Source organism: Pieris brassicae, chromosome 1, assembly GCF_905147105.1.
Source record: "Pieris brassicae chromosome 1, ilPieBrab1.1, whole genome shotgun sequence".
Taxonomy (NCBI): domain Eukaryota; kingdom Metazoa; phylum Arthropoda; class Insecta; order Lepidoptera; family Pieridae; genus Pieris; species Pieris brassicae.
Genome location: NC_059665.1, coordinates 9,813,983 through 9,829,621, shown reverse-complemented (window position 1 = coordinate 9,829,621; position 15,639 = coordinate 9,813,983). Strand labels below are relative to the sequence as shown.

Below are 15,639 nucleotides of genomic sequence, written 5' to 3'. Positions count from 1 at the left end.
GTAAGTAATAAAGTTATGTTCTTTATTTACATCATTTCAATAGCAATCAGCTTACTTTCTGTCAAGATAAACAAATAATCATTAGTTGCATTTATACCTAACACTTCACCATACTTTTCTACATTAATAACAAATTGTTGGCCCACTTTTATATTCCTGATAGCTCCTTCTGTCCGTTTTCGCAATTGGCACCCGACATTACTAGAACTCCTATATATAAATACATGGCGTGTGGCTTCACAGACAACACCATATGAGAAGTTAGGAGAACATGTAACAAATTTTCGATTTTGTTTAGATGATTGTATGTATCCAAAAGCCATCAGTGTTCCTTGATGTTTCACTGGCCATATATCAGTATTAATTAAGTGAGGGTATGGTTGCCAAATACAAGCATCAACATCATGACGTAGACAGAGGGCTGGGACTCCTTCTGTTTCTAATTTAATATTAAACAGAAATTGGTGGACACTAAGAGGGACTCTGTGAGTAGTTGTGTGGTTACTAGCATCTAAGCGAACTGAAAAAAAATCTAAATTTAAAACAACTCTTTCTCAATTTTGAAACAGTAAGATATTTCATACCATAATTACCATTGTTTAGTTTGACATTTTTAAAATCAATATGTTATAAGTATAAATATTATATGTATTATAGGCATAAAGAAAAGTCTACTTCTTGAATGATATTCATACAATATTTTTTTTGGGAAATGTTAACCCTTAATAAGCTAGAGTTTCAATTTTGATACCAATCTTTTAAACCGAATGTTCACATTACTATTCGGTTTTTTTTATAGGTTGGCTGTACGTATTTTACTGTTGTATAATATTCTTTCCAACGAAATTAAAAAAAAAAACAAATGTCATTATTGTTTTATTATTTTATCTATGACATATTACTTGCACAGCAAAGTGAACAAGTAAACACATTTTACTAAAAGATTTGTTGAATACAAATTTGATATATTTTCTTTTTCTGAAGAATATAAATACTTTTGAGGTAAGTGAATATATATATTTTTGTGAGTATCAATTTTGATACTTCAGGCATTCCGCCCTACATAAAACCTAGTAATTCTTTAGCTATAAAAACTTTTTGAGCTTCCGATTCATTATTTTTCTACATAGCTTGGTGTTGGGATTACTTTTATTTTTATTTTATTATAGAAATTTATCAAAAATGCGACCAGAAGAGATTGAGAGCATATTGAAGCGGTTAGAAAATGGTGAAATTTCGGAAGACGATTCCACCGACAATGAAGATGACATAGACTATTATTCGAGCCTAAGAGATCGTCTGATGGAACTAAAAGATGAAGAGGATGTAGGTAATATTCTCACTGACCCAAACTTGTATGCAGATCCACCTGCAGCAAACGTGGATACCGACATGCAACATAATTTAGAGACAGTTGAACGAAGCCCAACTCCTACAACCTGCAAACTGCACCTTTCAACTCTAGAAACTTAGTGTGGAGAGTAAAGAATATGGACATAGTCCAAAATGCTTTCCAGTTCGCTGGAAACACTGAGTATTCACAAGAAATTATGAACTTAGAAACTCCTTTTCAGTTTCTTCTTATTTTTTCGGTGAAGAAATTTTGAGATTTCTAGTGTCAAATAAATATGCCTTCCAAATAATCCCAACTTTACAGAACCTGTAACTGTCTTAGAATAACGTAAATTTATTGAAATTCTTATTTTTACTAGTGTATATCATTATCCTAGTGTCAGGTCATACGGGTCAAACATTACAAAGTTTGAACCCATATCACAAACAATGAATCGCAACAGACTTGATCAAATTCGACAAATTTTTCACATGAATGACGACTTTAAACATTTGCCCATTGATCATCCCCAGCACGACCGACTGCATAAAGTAAGACCAGTGATAGACTATTTGAACAAGAAATTTATTACTGTACCATTTGAACATAGACGATGCAATCACTAGACAAGCAAATGTGTTCAACTAAAATTAAACATTTTATGAAAGAATAATTACCCAACAAGCCCCATAAGTGGGGTTTCAAATTTTTATGCTCTCTGTCTGGGTATGCCTACAGTTTTGAGATTTACTCAGGAGCTAAGGATAGACCGTTTACCGTGGCGAACCAAACCTCGGAGCTGTATCGAATACAGTTATTCGATTGTTACGACCAGTACCAAGGCACGTCAATCATATAACTTATTTTATTTTGACAATTTTTATACAAATATTCCTCTTTTACATTACTTACTTGACCAACGAAGGTATTTATTGTCTTGAAACAGTACAGAGAAACAGGCTTGGAAAGTCGTGCAAGTTGCCGGAGAAACGGGAAATTATGAAGTCTAACGTACCCAGAGGAACATAATATCACGAAAATGTGGCCTCTCACGAAGGCCACGAATTTTCGGCCACATGTTTGAAAGACAACAAACAAGTACTATTACTTTCCACGTATGTTCGCGCTGAACCAGCGGATACTATAACCCGCTACGAAAAAAAACTAAAGGCCAATGTTCACGTATCATGTCCTCGGGTCATAAAAGAATATAATATATATAATAGTTGATTTGATGGATAGCTTCATTAGTCGATATCGCATCCGCATAAAGTCGAGAAAGTGGACAACGAGGCTCTTCTACCACTTGTTAGACATGACTGTCATCAATGCTTGGGTACTATACAAAAAGGTAAACACAATGAAAGGAAAACTTAAGAAGAATATTATGAAGTTAGCAGAGATTTTAGAACTGAGCTTGCCGATGTAGATATCAAAGTCACTCGAAAAATAAAAGGGGAAGACCCAGTACCAACAGTCGACAAGACACTATAGTACCTTCTAAAATACCCCGGACAGGTGTACAAGTACTACCCTCTACTGACGTGCGTTGCGATTGTATTGATCATGAAAAAATATTTATGGATTCTAGAAATAAGTGTAAATTTAATAATTGTAGGAAACTTACCTCCTGGTTCTGTAAAAAGTGTCGTTATGCGATAATAAAAACAATCAATGTTTCGCATTATTTCATGCATAGGTATATCTGATTTCTTTATGGCGTTAATGTCTGAAGTATCAAAATTGATACCTGTTTTTTTTTTCAAAATAAATATTGTGATATTTTTAGCTATTTTTCCCTTCATCTAGACCCTCAAGCAAACACAGTAATATTAAAAATAAATCACTTTCGTAAATCAGGCTACTAAGGGTTAAAATGTATTACTCACCTAAAACAGTATCCTCTTCAGAAGCTGCATCACATTCCTCTAATTCTTGTGTTGATAAGCCTTGTACAGTGCAGTCGGGAACTACTTCTGTTTCAGCACATAAATGCATTAGTCGTCTATGAGCCTCTTCAACTAAAGATACATCCATAATTTGCTCTCCATTTTTGTCCCCTCCATCAATTAACTCTTCCCAAATCATACTATCTGATTTAGTAATAAGGACATCCACCTGGCCGTTTTGCTGAATATTCCATGTCACCAACTCACTATCAATTTTACTTTTCAATTTCCCATTTACAAAGTCTTTTCCAGCATAAGTTATCTTTATACTCACAGGAGAAACATTTATAAGCAAGAGATTCTTATCAAATTTATTCTCTAATTGCAATGTAATTGTTATATCATCAGGGGTTTGCAACCAAGTATAAATTATTTGCCTTGGTTGCTCTGTTTGGGGATCTACAATTTCTCCCTCTGAATCTAATGTAAATTTAAATGTATTGTCAGAAGCTATATATACTGCAGAACAATTGCTTTCAATTGCAGAATAATGGACAATACCCTTACCTTGAATCTGTTTTAAAACTGACTGCTTCCAGCATTGCCCATTATTCTCAAAAGTTATCCATGTAAGAATTGAATTGAATTGTTTGTCATTTTGTTCTACAGACTGTAATAAGCAGTGTAATATTTCTTTACTTTCATTTGCTTGAAATTTCGTGTCCACGATCACGAAGTATTTACCGGATCCAAGTGCTAAACATGAATAAACTGTAGACCACATCTGTTTTTCAGTAACAGGGTTATTGCGCAGACCTGTATCTACTATATGTAAGTATCCAGTACCATCACTAATCACAGCTAAGGTAGAAGAAGCAAAATTTAAGCATAAATTAAAATGGCCAGACTTCCTTTCTTCGTGAGCAGGTACATCATAAACTACACTTTGTTGGAATGTGTTTGATATGCTTTCAAAGGATGTGTTTCGAACTTGTTGGTTTTTATCGATGTAGTAAAAATTGAACGCATGATCCCAGTAGTCGACTATTAAATGATTGTGAAGCGCAAAAAGTTTAGCATGTACAAAGGAATATTGCACTTCACCTGGAAAAAGTCTGTCTACATTTGAAATAAGTTCTAAGACGTGCTGTGGTAGAGCGTTAAGATTTAACTTGTAGCCTTCAAATTCATGATCCAATAATCGTCGATTAGGGCGAAGTTCCACCAAATTAGTTGGTAGCATTTTCCCCAGCAATTGACGGTTAACTAATATTCTATTAGTAATATAACATGACCTACTGTACAAAACTACAGGCTACAGCCAAAGATAATGTTAATTATAAATATTGAACAGTCGTATATTAAATATTTAGACAAATATACAGATTGACATTTAGTCGGAACTGTCAACATAAATTAGAAGTTTTACAAAATCCCTTCATAATCATTACAGATAAAAAAGTTACTAGTAGTATCATGAGAATTACAATAAATTGGAGACGAGCTCCAAAGTCCAAATCATCTGCGGTGATACGCTAATATCTATAGATAGTTATATTTATTACAATATATTAAACTGGTCAACCACACCAGTTTAATATTTAGACTTTCAAACGTCTTAGATTGTAACGTCTATTCACTAATGAATAGACGTTACAATCTCTTTCATAATTCATTTCCATTCAAATTCGTTTAGCGTCAGTGCGTCACGACTCACGCCTATCGCAAAGTGATTTCGTCTCAATAAAATATTTAAAAAATGTATATATGTTTTAAATACTCTCATAATTTGTATTCTTTATTTTTCGTCAGAGTATATTAATTAATACTTACTAGTTTCTTTTACACGAATCAAATGTCTTGTAATAGTAATTCTCAAGGTGATGTATTAATTTTTGATAATAGGCAAAATGTGGGTAGATAGTTACAATTTCACCGACGACATTACGTTTTTTTAACCAACCGCCTATACTGCAACACCTTTTATTATTGCAGATGAGTTGTACACATACATGAATGTTGATAAGTTACTTTCGACAGCAGAAGGTCAAAATTGCAAATCTTGGAAATGTCGAGCTGTTGGAATTTTAAAAAGTGTTAATGGTCATTTTTATTTAAACGATGTAAGTTTAAAAATTCTGATAATTGTATAAAATACAAATAGATGAAAGCGTAACTTGAGTTAAGAATAACCTATTTAAACATACGGTATCCACGCTGTTAAAAGTTATTTTTTGTAAACAACACACGGAAGGTCTTAGATTCAACAACCTGGGAAACAATCATTATCAAGCTGCTAGGACTAGACCAACTGTAGACCACCAAACATAACTTTGTTAATAATAAAATACATTTTGTATTATTTTTGTAGACCCCTAGCGGTATGGCTTAAATAATGCCTTGGTGTACCATGGGATTTACAGGTCTAGAAACTGCAAATTTTGATTAAAATCTAAATGCTATATTTTTAATATTTTAGATATATGAAGAGTCAAATCTAGAGGCACCAAAACTCTTAGTATCAATGTTGTATCAAGATGACATACCAAATAGTATATTACCAATGACTGTTCAGCTTTTTGGTATAATGCAGTGGATAGAAAAACCAGTTTTATTAGTTGAAATAATACATGTAAGTTTAAATAAGGTAAATAACCATATTTGATAATAACAGCAGATATCTTCACAAGATTGGACAGTTTGTTGAACAGAGGTTATAAAATATCTTGAAAGAAAATTATAGCAGGCAAGTGTATGCCTATAATTTTCTTTCAAGTTTATGATTAATATAGGATCTGCTGCTTTGAAATAGTTATGTGATATTTTTGTATTTTTAATCTTTATAAGTTATAGAGCAAATCATATGTCATTTTGAAGCTAACGGCATACTGACATGTATTTGCTATTGCCTGGTAAATATGCAGAAGATATGAACATGAAAATCCTTTAGGATCAATTTTGGTAGGAACCATGACGCCACAAACAACTGTTTCAAATTCCTGACACCCTGTTTTTGTGCAGGGGGTTAATAATTTGTTAATAATTTTCTTTCAGGTAATAAATCCAAGAATGGCTGTTAACATACAAAATTCACTTAGTTCTATAGTAAATTATTATAGAAACAACAAACCTCTTTTAAAAAATAAATGTGAAAAATAAACTTTGTATGTAGTATTGCATAAGAAATTTATTGTTTTATTAAACTACTAAACTAAGATGATATGTTGCTTTAAGATATAATAATAAGTTAATCCAGAAAAACAACACATTTTGGAAGAAGGCATTTAATACTTCTTAAATAAATAATAATAGGTGTAAACATTTACAACATTCCCTCACCACTTCATATAAAAATAATATATTGGCAATACATTTTAACATCAAGCTATATTATATTATTGCATTTTTGCACTGTGCTTGTTAATCTATTGCTATATTTGTTATCCAATTATGTATATTTTACACTTAAATGTTATGTCAGAGAATTTATTGAGAGACTTTCTAAAAAAATAAAAGTAGTAAAGTATATCCCATAAACACATTTGAATTAGAGAATAATGAAAATTTATAGAAATTGTGGAAAATTATATGATATTCATACAATATTTAAGTGTAACATATTGTGGAATGCAATTTCCTGTAATAAGGACTAAAATGGTTTATTCAGTCAATTGTGAGAAGATTTTCAATAAAATATATTACAATATTTCACATCTATGCCAGTGACAACACAACATAATAATTTTAAATAAGAATATTTTACAAACACCTTTTAAATTTTTGTATTATTACTTAAATTGTGTTTGGAATTAATTGGACCAGTTATAATTTGTTTCTTTATGGATAGGTTATTTTAAGGTTCAGTTACAAAAAATGGGATATATTTATTCAAAATAAAAATCATTGATAGCTGGGCATGTCACTGACATTCATACTTACAAAGATTATTCCTAAAGTATCCAGAAGTACAAGACAAATACCAGCAACACCACAGCCCCAGCAGTGGCCTTTACTAACATAGATTTGGTGTTGAGGTATGTCGCATCTTTCTTATATTTTTGAGACATCATTGAGAGATTTTGTGTCTTTGTGTCTAGTTCTGGAATTGAAATAAATTGATAAGATGTTTGAGTAGAAATAAACTTAAAAGTATCCAAACATATTGTATGTATAAAAACATTACACATTTTGGAAGTATGGAAGTAGTTTATATTGATAAGAGTTTAAAAATCTTAAATAAATTTACTACCTGATAATATTGCCCCTCGCTGCAAGACATCATCAATGTTTTGCATCATAATTCTCTGTACATCTCCTAACTGACCACCAAGTTGAGCAGCAGCAGCACCCCCTGCTGCTCGCCGAGCTCGGGCTCCGCCCTCGGCGTATTGTTTACGTGTGCGCTGCATCCACGTATCGAACTCAATAAATGTATAAGGTCGGGTCACAGTGTTTACCTGAAGTAATAATAAAATAACGTGTATGGATTTTGGCTAAGGATTCAGTGTAAAAGTTGTTTTAATACATTAAATTGTTCTTAAAAAATGTTATAGGGCAGAGATGTGGATTAAAAAAGTTTGTTCACAAGCATAAGACTCACCACATAGTGAAAATAGTAATAGTAAGTAATTCAGAGTAAAATTATAATAATGTATTCATTATTATTAAAAACGAATTAAACTAAACACACACCCTCTTTCCGTACTGTAAATAGAACTCTTGTGCAATTTCTTCTAAGTAACTAAAGGCAAGTCGCTTACTGTAGTTTCTCTCACACAGCACAAGATAACAGATTTCATTCTCTATCAAATAGCTGAAATAAAAAAAGTTGTACAACATATGTAACGGAACTAGTTCTCCTGAAAATTTAATATGGGATTTAGAAGTAAAGCTTAATCTGAAATAAAATATTAATTATGGTTAATATTCTGTATTATTAATATCAGTTCAGGCTTTACAGACACATTTGATGCACAAATTATTTTCTCTTCATTATTACCAAAGCATGTTAGAATTAACCTAAACTACCGAATACAACTTAACATAAAATAAATGTCAGAACTTAATGAAAAAATTTATGATGCAATGCTTATGGAAATTATAAAATGAAAAAACCAAGAAAAAGCTGGAGACTCACTGAAATAGATAAGGCCCTGTTTCTATGGAGCAACGGGTGGGTGATTGTGGACTTAACTTTCTAAACAGCATTTTGGCCTGGTTCTGATACTCCAAAATATTACAGCCACTCTGCAAACCACCATATTACATGAATTAAAATTTAAGCATATGGAGGCATTTTTCTTAAAATGGAACATTATTGAAATGATAAATTAAATCTCTTGAATTTCTAAGGGTCACAGGAAGAGCAAATTAAATAAGAAGACAATAAATGGAACGCAAAATAAGGAAAACAGCTACCAAAGTGTTACAACTATTTATTTTTAGTTCACATTCTGTAGAAATAAAGGTACATTAACCCTTTAAAAAAGAAAATCAATCAGAAACAAACGTTTTTAGACTACCTGGTCATCTTCTTGCATAGTTGCTGCTAGAGGTAAGCCATCGACCACTCGCGCTATCATTGTCATTAACACCATTTTGTCTTCGTGGTAAAAACAATACAGAATTAATTATTGCAGATATTTTCACGTTATCCTATTTCTCTAATTTTTCTTTTCATTATTATTTCCTCAGAAATAAAAATTAGAACATATAAATTATACTGACAATAGAAAATTATGAAATTACACGTCAAGACTACCGTGCACAGAACATAAAATTATTACAATGAAAGAATCCGAGTCAACGTCAACAGACAACTACACGTCATTCTTGTCATGTGGAATTTTATAATTGGTATTTTAGATGCGTTCATAAACTTGTTTCGCATTAGTTTCTGGAAGAATATTTAGTTACCTGTCGCTCGCAACTACGTTGCGTTGTCAATATGTCTAATATCTTAACGTACATTTTAGAAGAAACCATTTTTAGGGCGACATTCAGCTTAGCGCTAAGGGTCATATCGAAGACACGCACTAATAATATGACTCCCGTTTATCTAAGCGTATTGGTATACTAAGACTAACTTTTTATTACATGTCACATATTGAGATTGTCTATTCGTAAACGGAATTTTTTCCAAAAACGCAACCATGTAAAGCAATCAGAACCATTTCAAAGTTTGTCTCTTATTAATCTTACAGGGGTTGGCCTTATTCCTAGGTCATTTGTTAACCAAATTTTCAATAAACATTTTTGATGAAATATATAATTAGTTGATAGTGGCGGAGACATTCTTGCCCGTTCTTCTAGACTAACATAACATCAAACATTGCATTTAGTCATTTTTTTGTTTTGACGTTTATAAGGGTACGAAAGTTACGTACATTAATAAATGTATTTTCATTTTTGTAACCTCAAGGCTTGATTGTTATTATCAATTACAAGGCTTATTTCCTTATCTCTCAATCTTTTAGCACGTTTCTATTTTTTCTGTGTCTCAAGTAAAGGGTAATGTTGAATAAAAGATTGTAATGTATTTTATTGTGGATATTTTATTAACATTATCATCATGCATCAAATTTATGTGCTAAATCATTTACACTTATAACTAACTATACATAGAAAAATAACTTAACTAGGGGGCAAAAATACATTATTTTGTTAAATTATACAACTAAAATTAAAATAAACGGACTTTAATCTAAAAGCAATTTAACACAAAATCACTATCGCACATAACTCTCAGAATAAATTAAATTAATTTAGATTACAACGCCATCTAGTATCGAATGGCCCGCTCCTTAATTCTGATGCAAGACAAGAATTAAAAAGAATACAAATTAGAATAAACGAGACACAACACTCACGAGTTACGTATTAAATTTTGGACAATTATTAACGAATAACATTAATTTATTCAAACAGTAGACAAAAGGTTACCCATCGGTCATTTCCCCCTCCCCCTTATACTGAATTCACTAACCTTCTGATTGCTTCCACGCTAATTATTTTCACAATTTTCCACCTATCTAACAATGCCATTAGATCCTAGCATGAAAATACATGTCTCTAATAAGCAATATGATGTACAGTGCTTAGGTAGAGACCGTTGCATGTGAATATGATGTTTTATCAACTTCATTCTTCTTTTCTCAAATCATTAAGATTTTCATGCTAGTTCTGACTGAATGGATCATGAGGGTGTGCGTTCATCATAATCTATTTACAATCTCCATGTGCATCACTAGGAACCAGCGGCCATGTTGCACCTCTTAACGCCCTCTGCCGGTTCGACCATAGAAATAATTTAAAGGAAATATGATACTAGGACTAGTCTCCATTAAAACAATTTTAACAATATCTTTTTGAAGTGCCATTAATTTACATTGAAAATTTTAAGTACATTAATTATTAGAAACTTTGATTCGTTAACAACATCAATTCGACTAAAATTATTTTATAAGAGCATAATTTTAAATGTCGCTCAGACATTTTGCCTACTACCGGTAACTCTTCAACACTAGCCGAATTATAAATTCTGAGAGCGCTCCCTGCCATCGCCTGGTCCATTCATTACCTACTATTATATTTATTTATTATATAATTAATAATTTTACAATAAAATTTGTAACCTATAGAACGAAATTTCCTTAAAAAGGAAAGAAAATGTATCACGTTTGAACAAGATCAGCGCAGTGGCCGATTATATTATTTTAATGTAAATATTTGTAGATCCAAACTTACACTATTTGAATTTAAATAGAATTTGAAAAATGATTAAATAACGATTTTTACGGCGACTGCGCAGATCGGGCCCAAATGACGCGAGACAAAATAAATAAGTTAACCTATATTATATTTACAAAAGCAAGAAAATAATTTCGATAGTCCTTTCGAGAATTTCGCCTAACTATGTCAAATACGAATAAAATTTCCACTTTTTACGTAAATATTAAATCGCAATCACAAGAAACGGGCACTGGATTTGTTCAAATCATTGAGATCCTTTACAATCAAAAGTACTGTTTACACTGGGTACGGGGCGGACAACAAAATGTTAAGTAGAAGCTGTTTTATAGTATGAGTCTGCTTTCTGACGGTTCCACACTTTCACTTAGCACCCATTTTCTTTACGTTTCGTTTCATTAAGGCTTCGCTAACCCTTAGTTACTGGGAAGCGAGCAGTCCTCGGCCTCTCCTATTTCATATATACTTAACTGCTAATAAATTATTGATATATGTTAACTTTAATAATATAGAAAATGTCGCATAACAATCGGTAGTTGAGGGAAGGAGGCGAGGACTGCCGGAGTCCCAGCTCGGACGTACGTCACTAAACTTACCTCCTTCTATCCATAGACAAGTAAAACTATACAATATTGTACGTCTGTAACACAGGGCACCGCAATCAGATCCAATCCGGTGAAGGTAGCGTGCTTTCAAGTTACTTTCAGCTTAGGTGACACAATACGCTCAAATTTCGACAACCGGATCAGATAAGTTTGTAGCACTATAACCTGTCTGTGCATCATTTGATGTATCTCAACGCGTACTAGACTACAGCTTAACCGATCTCTATCTAAAAGTATTATGTTTCAATTACATTGGACCACAAATCGTAATTATTACTATTATTTATTCAGGTAACAAAAATGGGGTCTCGAACTAGCGCTGTGGGTATCTCTATGTTACATTTGTTTGTAACGGATTACTTGGATATGCGGTGAAATGCGATGTTCATTGATATGTCACAAAATAATTCGAGAGCCCCGTCCAACAGCTTACTAACATAAATTTAAATAAAACAAATAATCTAGATCGTGTTCTAAAACAGCTCACTTACAAGTAAACATTAATTTGTAATAATTAAGACAAATTAACGCACAAATTACTTAAACTATTCGTTACTAACAGAAAGTTGGCAGTAGGTTTCAGTACTTACATTCGTATAATTCACGTGGAATTTGTACAAACAACTAAATAATATCAATAGAAAAATTCGGTTTTGTCGGCGTCGGACTGTTTGTGGAAATCTGTCGGACGACCTTAAAACCAGAAATAAATGCGGAATGCACTTGACGAGTACTACAATATAGCTTTTTAATTATCTGTGAAGACTTCCGACTCTGTATTTCGTCTAGCTTTTGACACAGAGGTCGAAGATTTAGGTTACCTACATTTTTAATCAAGGTGCATTCGCAGTTATTAAGGTCGGGCTATAACAAAGGAACAACAGCTAGATATAGATATACATAATCGATATAATAATATATAAACGTGTGGTCTTTAGTTTGTAACAAGAACTTGCAATGGCTATAAAGCACCAAAGAAATACATAATTAACTTCTGAAGGAAAATATGTCAATTTTTACTATAATATAAACATTTTGTTGCGTAAATATTTATTTAATAAAACTCTTATTTAGACTATACTTATTGCATATTGTAAACTGTTTCGAATAAATTGTATAATCATATTAATATGTGTTTTGCGTAGTTTTGAGGTAGGAAGTTATGTCGGAGGCGACGCTATACGTACAATATACAAACATCAATACAAACTTTAAAAATTCGTTTCAACATTTTACAAAATTCACTCCATACCGTAAACATCTAGCAAATTTAAGTGTTCCTTTCTGAAATTCCCCTAAAAATAGATATATAAACGTTTGAGCAATTAATTTCGTCTCTTCAATGTAAATATTCAACACATATTCGATCTGGATAGAGTTAGAAGCGATCGTAATGCATAGAGAAATATAATTTACTAAGTGAAAATTTAAGAGCGAAAATAACTTCTAATGTCCGTTAGCAGAGATTCTTGCACTTACGCGAGCGAGCAATCTATCTCGACAATATCTTTGGGCACATCGACGAACTGATACACCAACCTTTGCCCGTCGACCTTTGCGAGTATCCCGCGCTGGTAGTAGTAACGCAGGGCGCGGCCCATGGTCTCGTAGTTCATATCTGGCTTGTTCTTGTGGAGACCCCACAGCCGAGATACCGCTTTCGAGTCCACGAGTTTAAACACGCCTTTCTCGCGGTTTGTCCACTTGATGTACCGTGGGCAGTATTCCCTGTCCTGAAGGAGTTTCAGAAGGAACTCCCAAAGATAAGTTGTGGATCCCTCGCGACTCTTGCGTTTGACTCCGGGCGTGGGTGGCCCGTCGGGACGCGGCCTCTTCTTGGGCTTGAGTTTATTGTGATGGTGGTGCCGCTGGTAGTCCCCGAAGTCGAAGACGGAATAGGGGAGGTCATCATGAGGGAGGGGGGGCGGCGCGGGTGCGGCGAAGTGGTGCCCCCCTCCCCCGCCTCCATACCCGTAGCCGTAAGGGTCTCGCTCACCCACTGACACTGGAATTAAGAAAAACGATAGTTAATAACAAGTTTTGTAAGTTGTGCTTAAGATTCAGTTTAATGATGTTCGTGACCAGGAAAATACAATTTCGAAGCTCTAGTAGCAGGTGTAGATTACATTTTTATTATAACTAAATAGTAAACAAAGATTTCTAGATCATTTAGTCGATTTCAATTTAACCAAGTATTTTTTTATCTCCGAGTGGTAAACAATATATATCTACAAAGGAAGTGCAGAGCGATATTGACTTCCAATAAAATGTAATTATATAAAGTGGGTTAGAGTTATGACGCTCATTTGAAAGGAAGTAATTTATTAAATAATTTTGTAATACGGTATCTTCGCTTTATACCTGCGATTTTATAAGATTTGTATTAATCTGTATGGTTGTTTGTCTAGTGGAAGATGATATGCTTTAGAAACGAATTCAATTTGTATTCCAAATTTAAATTACCAATTTTTTTTAAGATGGCTTGGTTCAAATGGTAAAAAATTGTGCGTTACAATTAACTTTTAATTATATTTTAAATTTTACTATTTTTTTATATTTAATTTAATTTGATTTAAATGATTTTATTTTAATTAATTACCAATTTTAAGGATGTAATCACCGTAACAATGTTGATTATAGCTAAAATAACAAAACTAATTGATCTAGACTTTACACAGCGAGATGTCTAGCGAATGTTTAATAACAATCTATTGTAACAATACAATGTGTAGCGGAAATAAAGTCATTTTGTTTCATTGTTTTGATCAATTCGATACAACTGATAAATCATATAAATTTCTTTAAATGTATAATTTAAATTATAAATAATTTTTACATTCTTTCTCTCTCTGTCTCTGTCATTCTGTCTCTTTTATTTTTGCTTCTAACACTAAAACTTATTATGTATAATATATTTGATTTATTATTTAGCGTGTTTATACAGTACATATTAAAAGAAATTGCACATTAAAGCAATTCAAAATAATCTTATTAAATTTTGATTGAATGTGAATATATTGTAAGACTTATCATGTTTATTATGGTGGCTGGCAAGAGGGCTAAACATAAATTGTAATTTGCGTTGTATAGCTTTATCAACAAAAAAAACATTAGCTTAGCTGAAACTTGGCTATACAATGCGTGTAATTTTGAAAGTGAAACTGTGACATGTATAGAGGAAAACGTGGCTCGGCTCGCCGGTTATTGGGGTCAAGGCGAGCGTTTGACGCAATCTAACCGGCTAACGCTTATCACTCTTATTTTTCTACAATTTAACTTTATGATAGTCGGTAGCACCTTTAAACACTGATTTATTTAATAGATAACACGCATACTGTTGTTTACAAACACTTAAACGACACAACGACACACGAGCAACAAATTAAATATAATCAACCGAACAAAAACTATAGAGCTACAAGAGTTTTTGTTTGCTAGGAATTGGTCCTAAGAGCTGGTACAGCCAGGTATATTGGGTGTTCAATTATGGCCAAGATATTACCTGTTATGTGTTACTAAGTAAAAAACATAAAAATTGTACTAATTCTTATTGGTTTTAAGGTAATAATTAAAACGCAGACAAACTTTTGTTGCTTTGTATTCTGAAAAGTTTGACAGTATATTCAGAATTAAACAATCGAAAGAAATTACGCTTAAATATTAAGTTGTTTTATAACCGTTGTCTAGCAAGAAATACGGAGAAATATCGTAAAACTCGACCTCACACTTCCGACCTAAAAACATTTTCGTAGATGAAAATAACGGACTACGGGAATACAAATATAATATTACGTTATATAGTTATATTTCTGAATCGCGGAATAAATACGATATAAAAACATCACAAAGAGAACGTTTATGTGTCATTAAAAGCCGTTATTTTTGTCACGTGCTGTATTTGTCATATTTCTCCTAAATATAAATTATTTTAATTGTAATGGAAGAGTAGTTATGTAACAAAGATATATTATTTTTAGTTTCCGCGCGGTAAACACGAGACGTCATACGAGCCTCCACAATCCGCCATATTCTTTCTAATATTATCTAAGTCGCACATTTTCGC

The 15,639-nt window shown here is 32.6% G+C and overlaps 4 protein-coding genes across 9 annotated transcripts in view; 1 reads left to right on the top strand and 3 right to left on the bottom strand.

Annotated features, from left to right (window-relative positions):
• Positions 1–8: 8 nt before the first annotated feature.
• On the bottom strand, positions 9–4,596 carry LOC123707201 (nudC domain-containing protein 1). The gene is made up of 2 exons (XM_045657098.1): positions 3,223–4,596; positions 9–520 (listed from the first exon to the last, which is right to left on the bottom strand). Exons 1-2 carry the CDS (start codon positions 4,463–4,465, stop codon positions 27–29), a joined length of 1,737 nt encoding a protein of 578 aa, XP_045513054.1. The 5' UTR covers positions 4,466–4,596; the 3' UTR covers positions 9–26.
• Positions 4,597–4,740: 144 nt separating this feature from the next.
• LOC123710442 lies at positions 4,741–6,387 on the top strand. The gene is made up of 4 exons (XM_045662317.1): positions 4,741–5,102; positions 5,218–5,345; positions 5,702–5,854; positions 6,277–6,387. The coding sequence occupies exons 1-4, from the start codon at positions 5,078–5,080 to the stop codon at positions 6,379–6,381; spliced, it is 411 nt and encodes a 136-aa protein (XP_045518273.1). The 5' UTR covers positions 4,741–5,077; the 3' UTR covers positions 6,382–6,387.
• A 97-nt stretch (positions 6,388–6,484) lies between these two features.
• On the bottom strand, positions 6,485–8,995 carry LOC123714284 (vesicle-trafficking protein SEC22b). The gene is made up of 5 exons (XM_045668499.1): positions 8,745–8,995; positions 8,360–8,469; positions 7,915–8,035; positions 7,472–7,679; positions 6,485–7,321 (listed from the first exon to the last, which is right to left on the bottom strand). The coding sequence occupies exons 1-5, from the start codon at positions 8,817–8,819 to the stop codon at positions 7,173–7,175; spliced, it is 663 nt and encodes a 220-aa protein (XP_045524455.1). The 5' UTR covers positions 8,820–8,995; the 3' UTR covers positions 6,485–7,172.
• Positions 8,996–9,758: 763 nt separating this feature from the next.
• The window catches only part of LOC123717763 (ecdysone-induced protein 74EF), a 135,087-nt gene continuing 129,206 nt past the window's right edge, over positions 9,759–15,639 (bottom strand). For all 6 annotated transcript variants that reach the window (XM_045674284.1, XM_045673968.1, XM_045674372.1 and 3 more), the window contains one exon: positions 9,759–13,581. In XM_045674284.1, the coding sequence (XP_045530240.1) occupies positions 13,052–13,581 (530 nt within the window). In that variant the 3' untranslated portion in view covers positions 9,759–13,051. The remainder of the gene's footprint in view (positions 13,582–15,639) is intronic.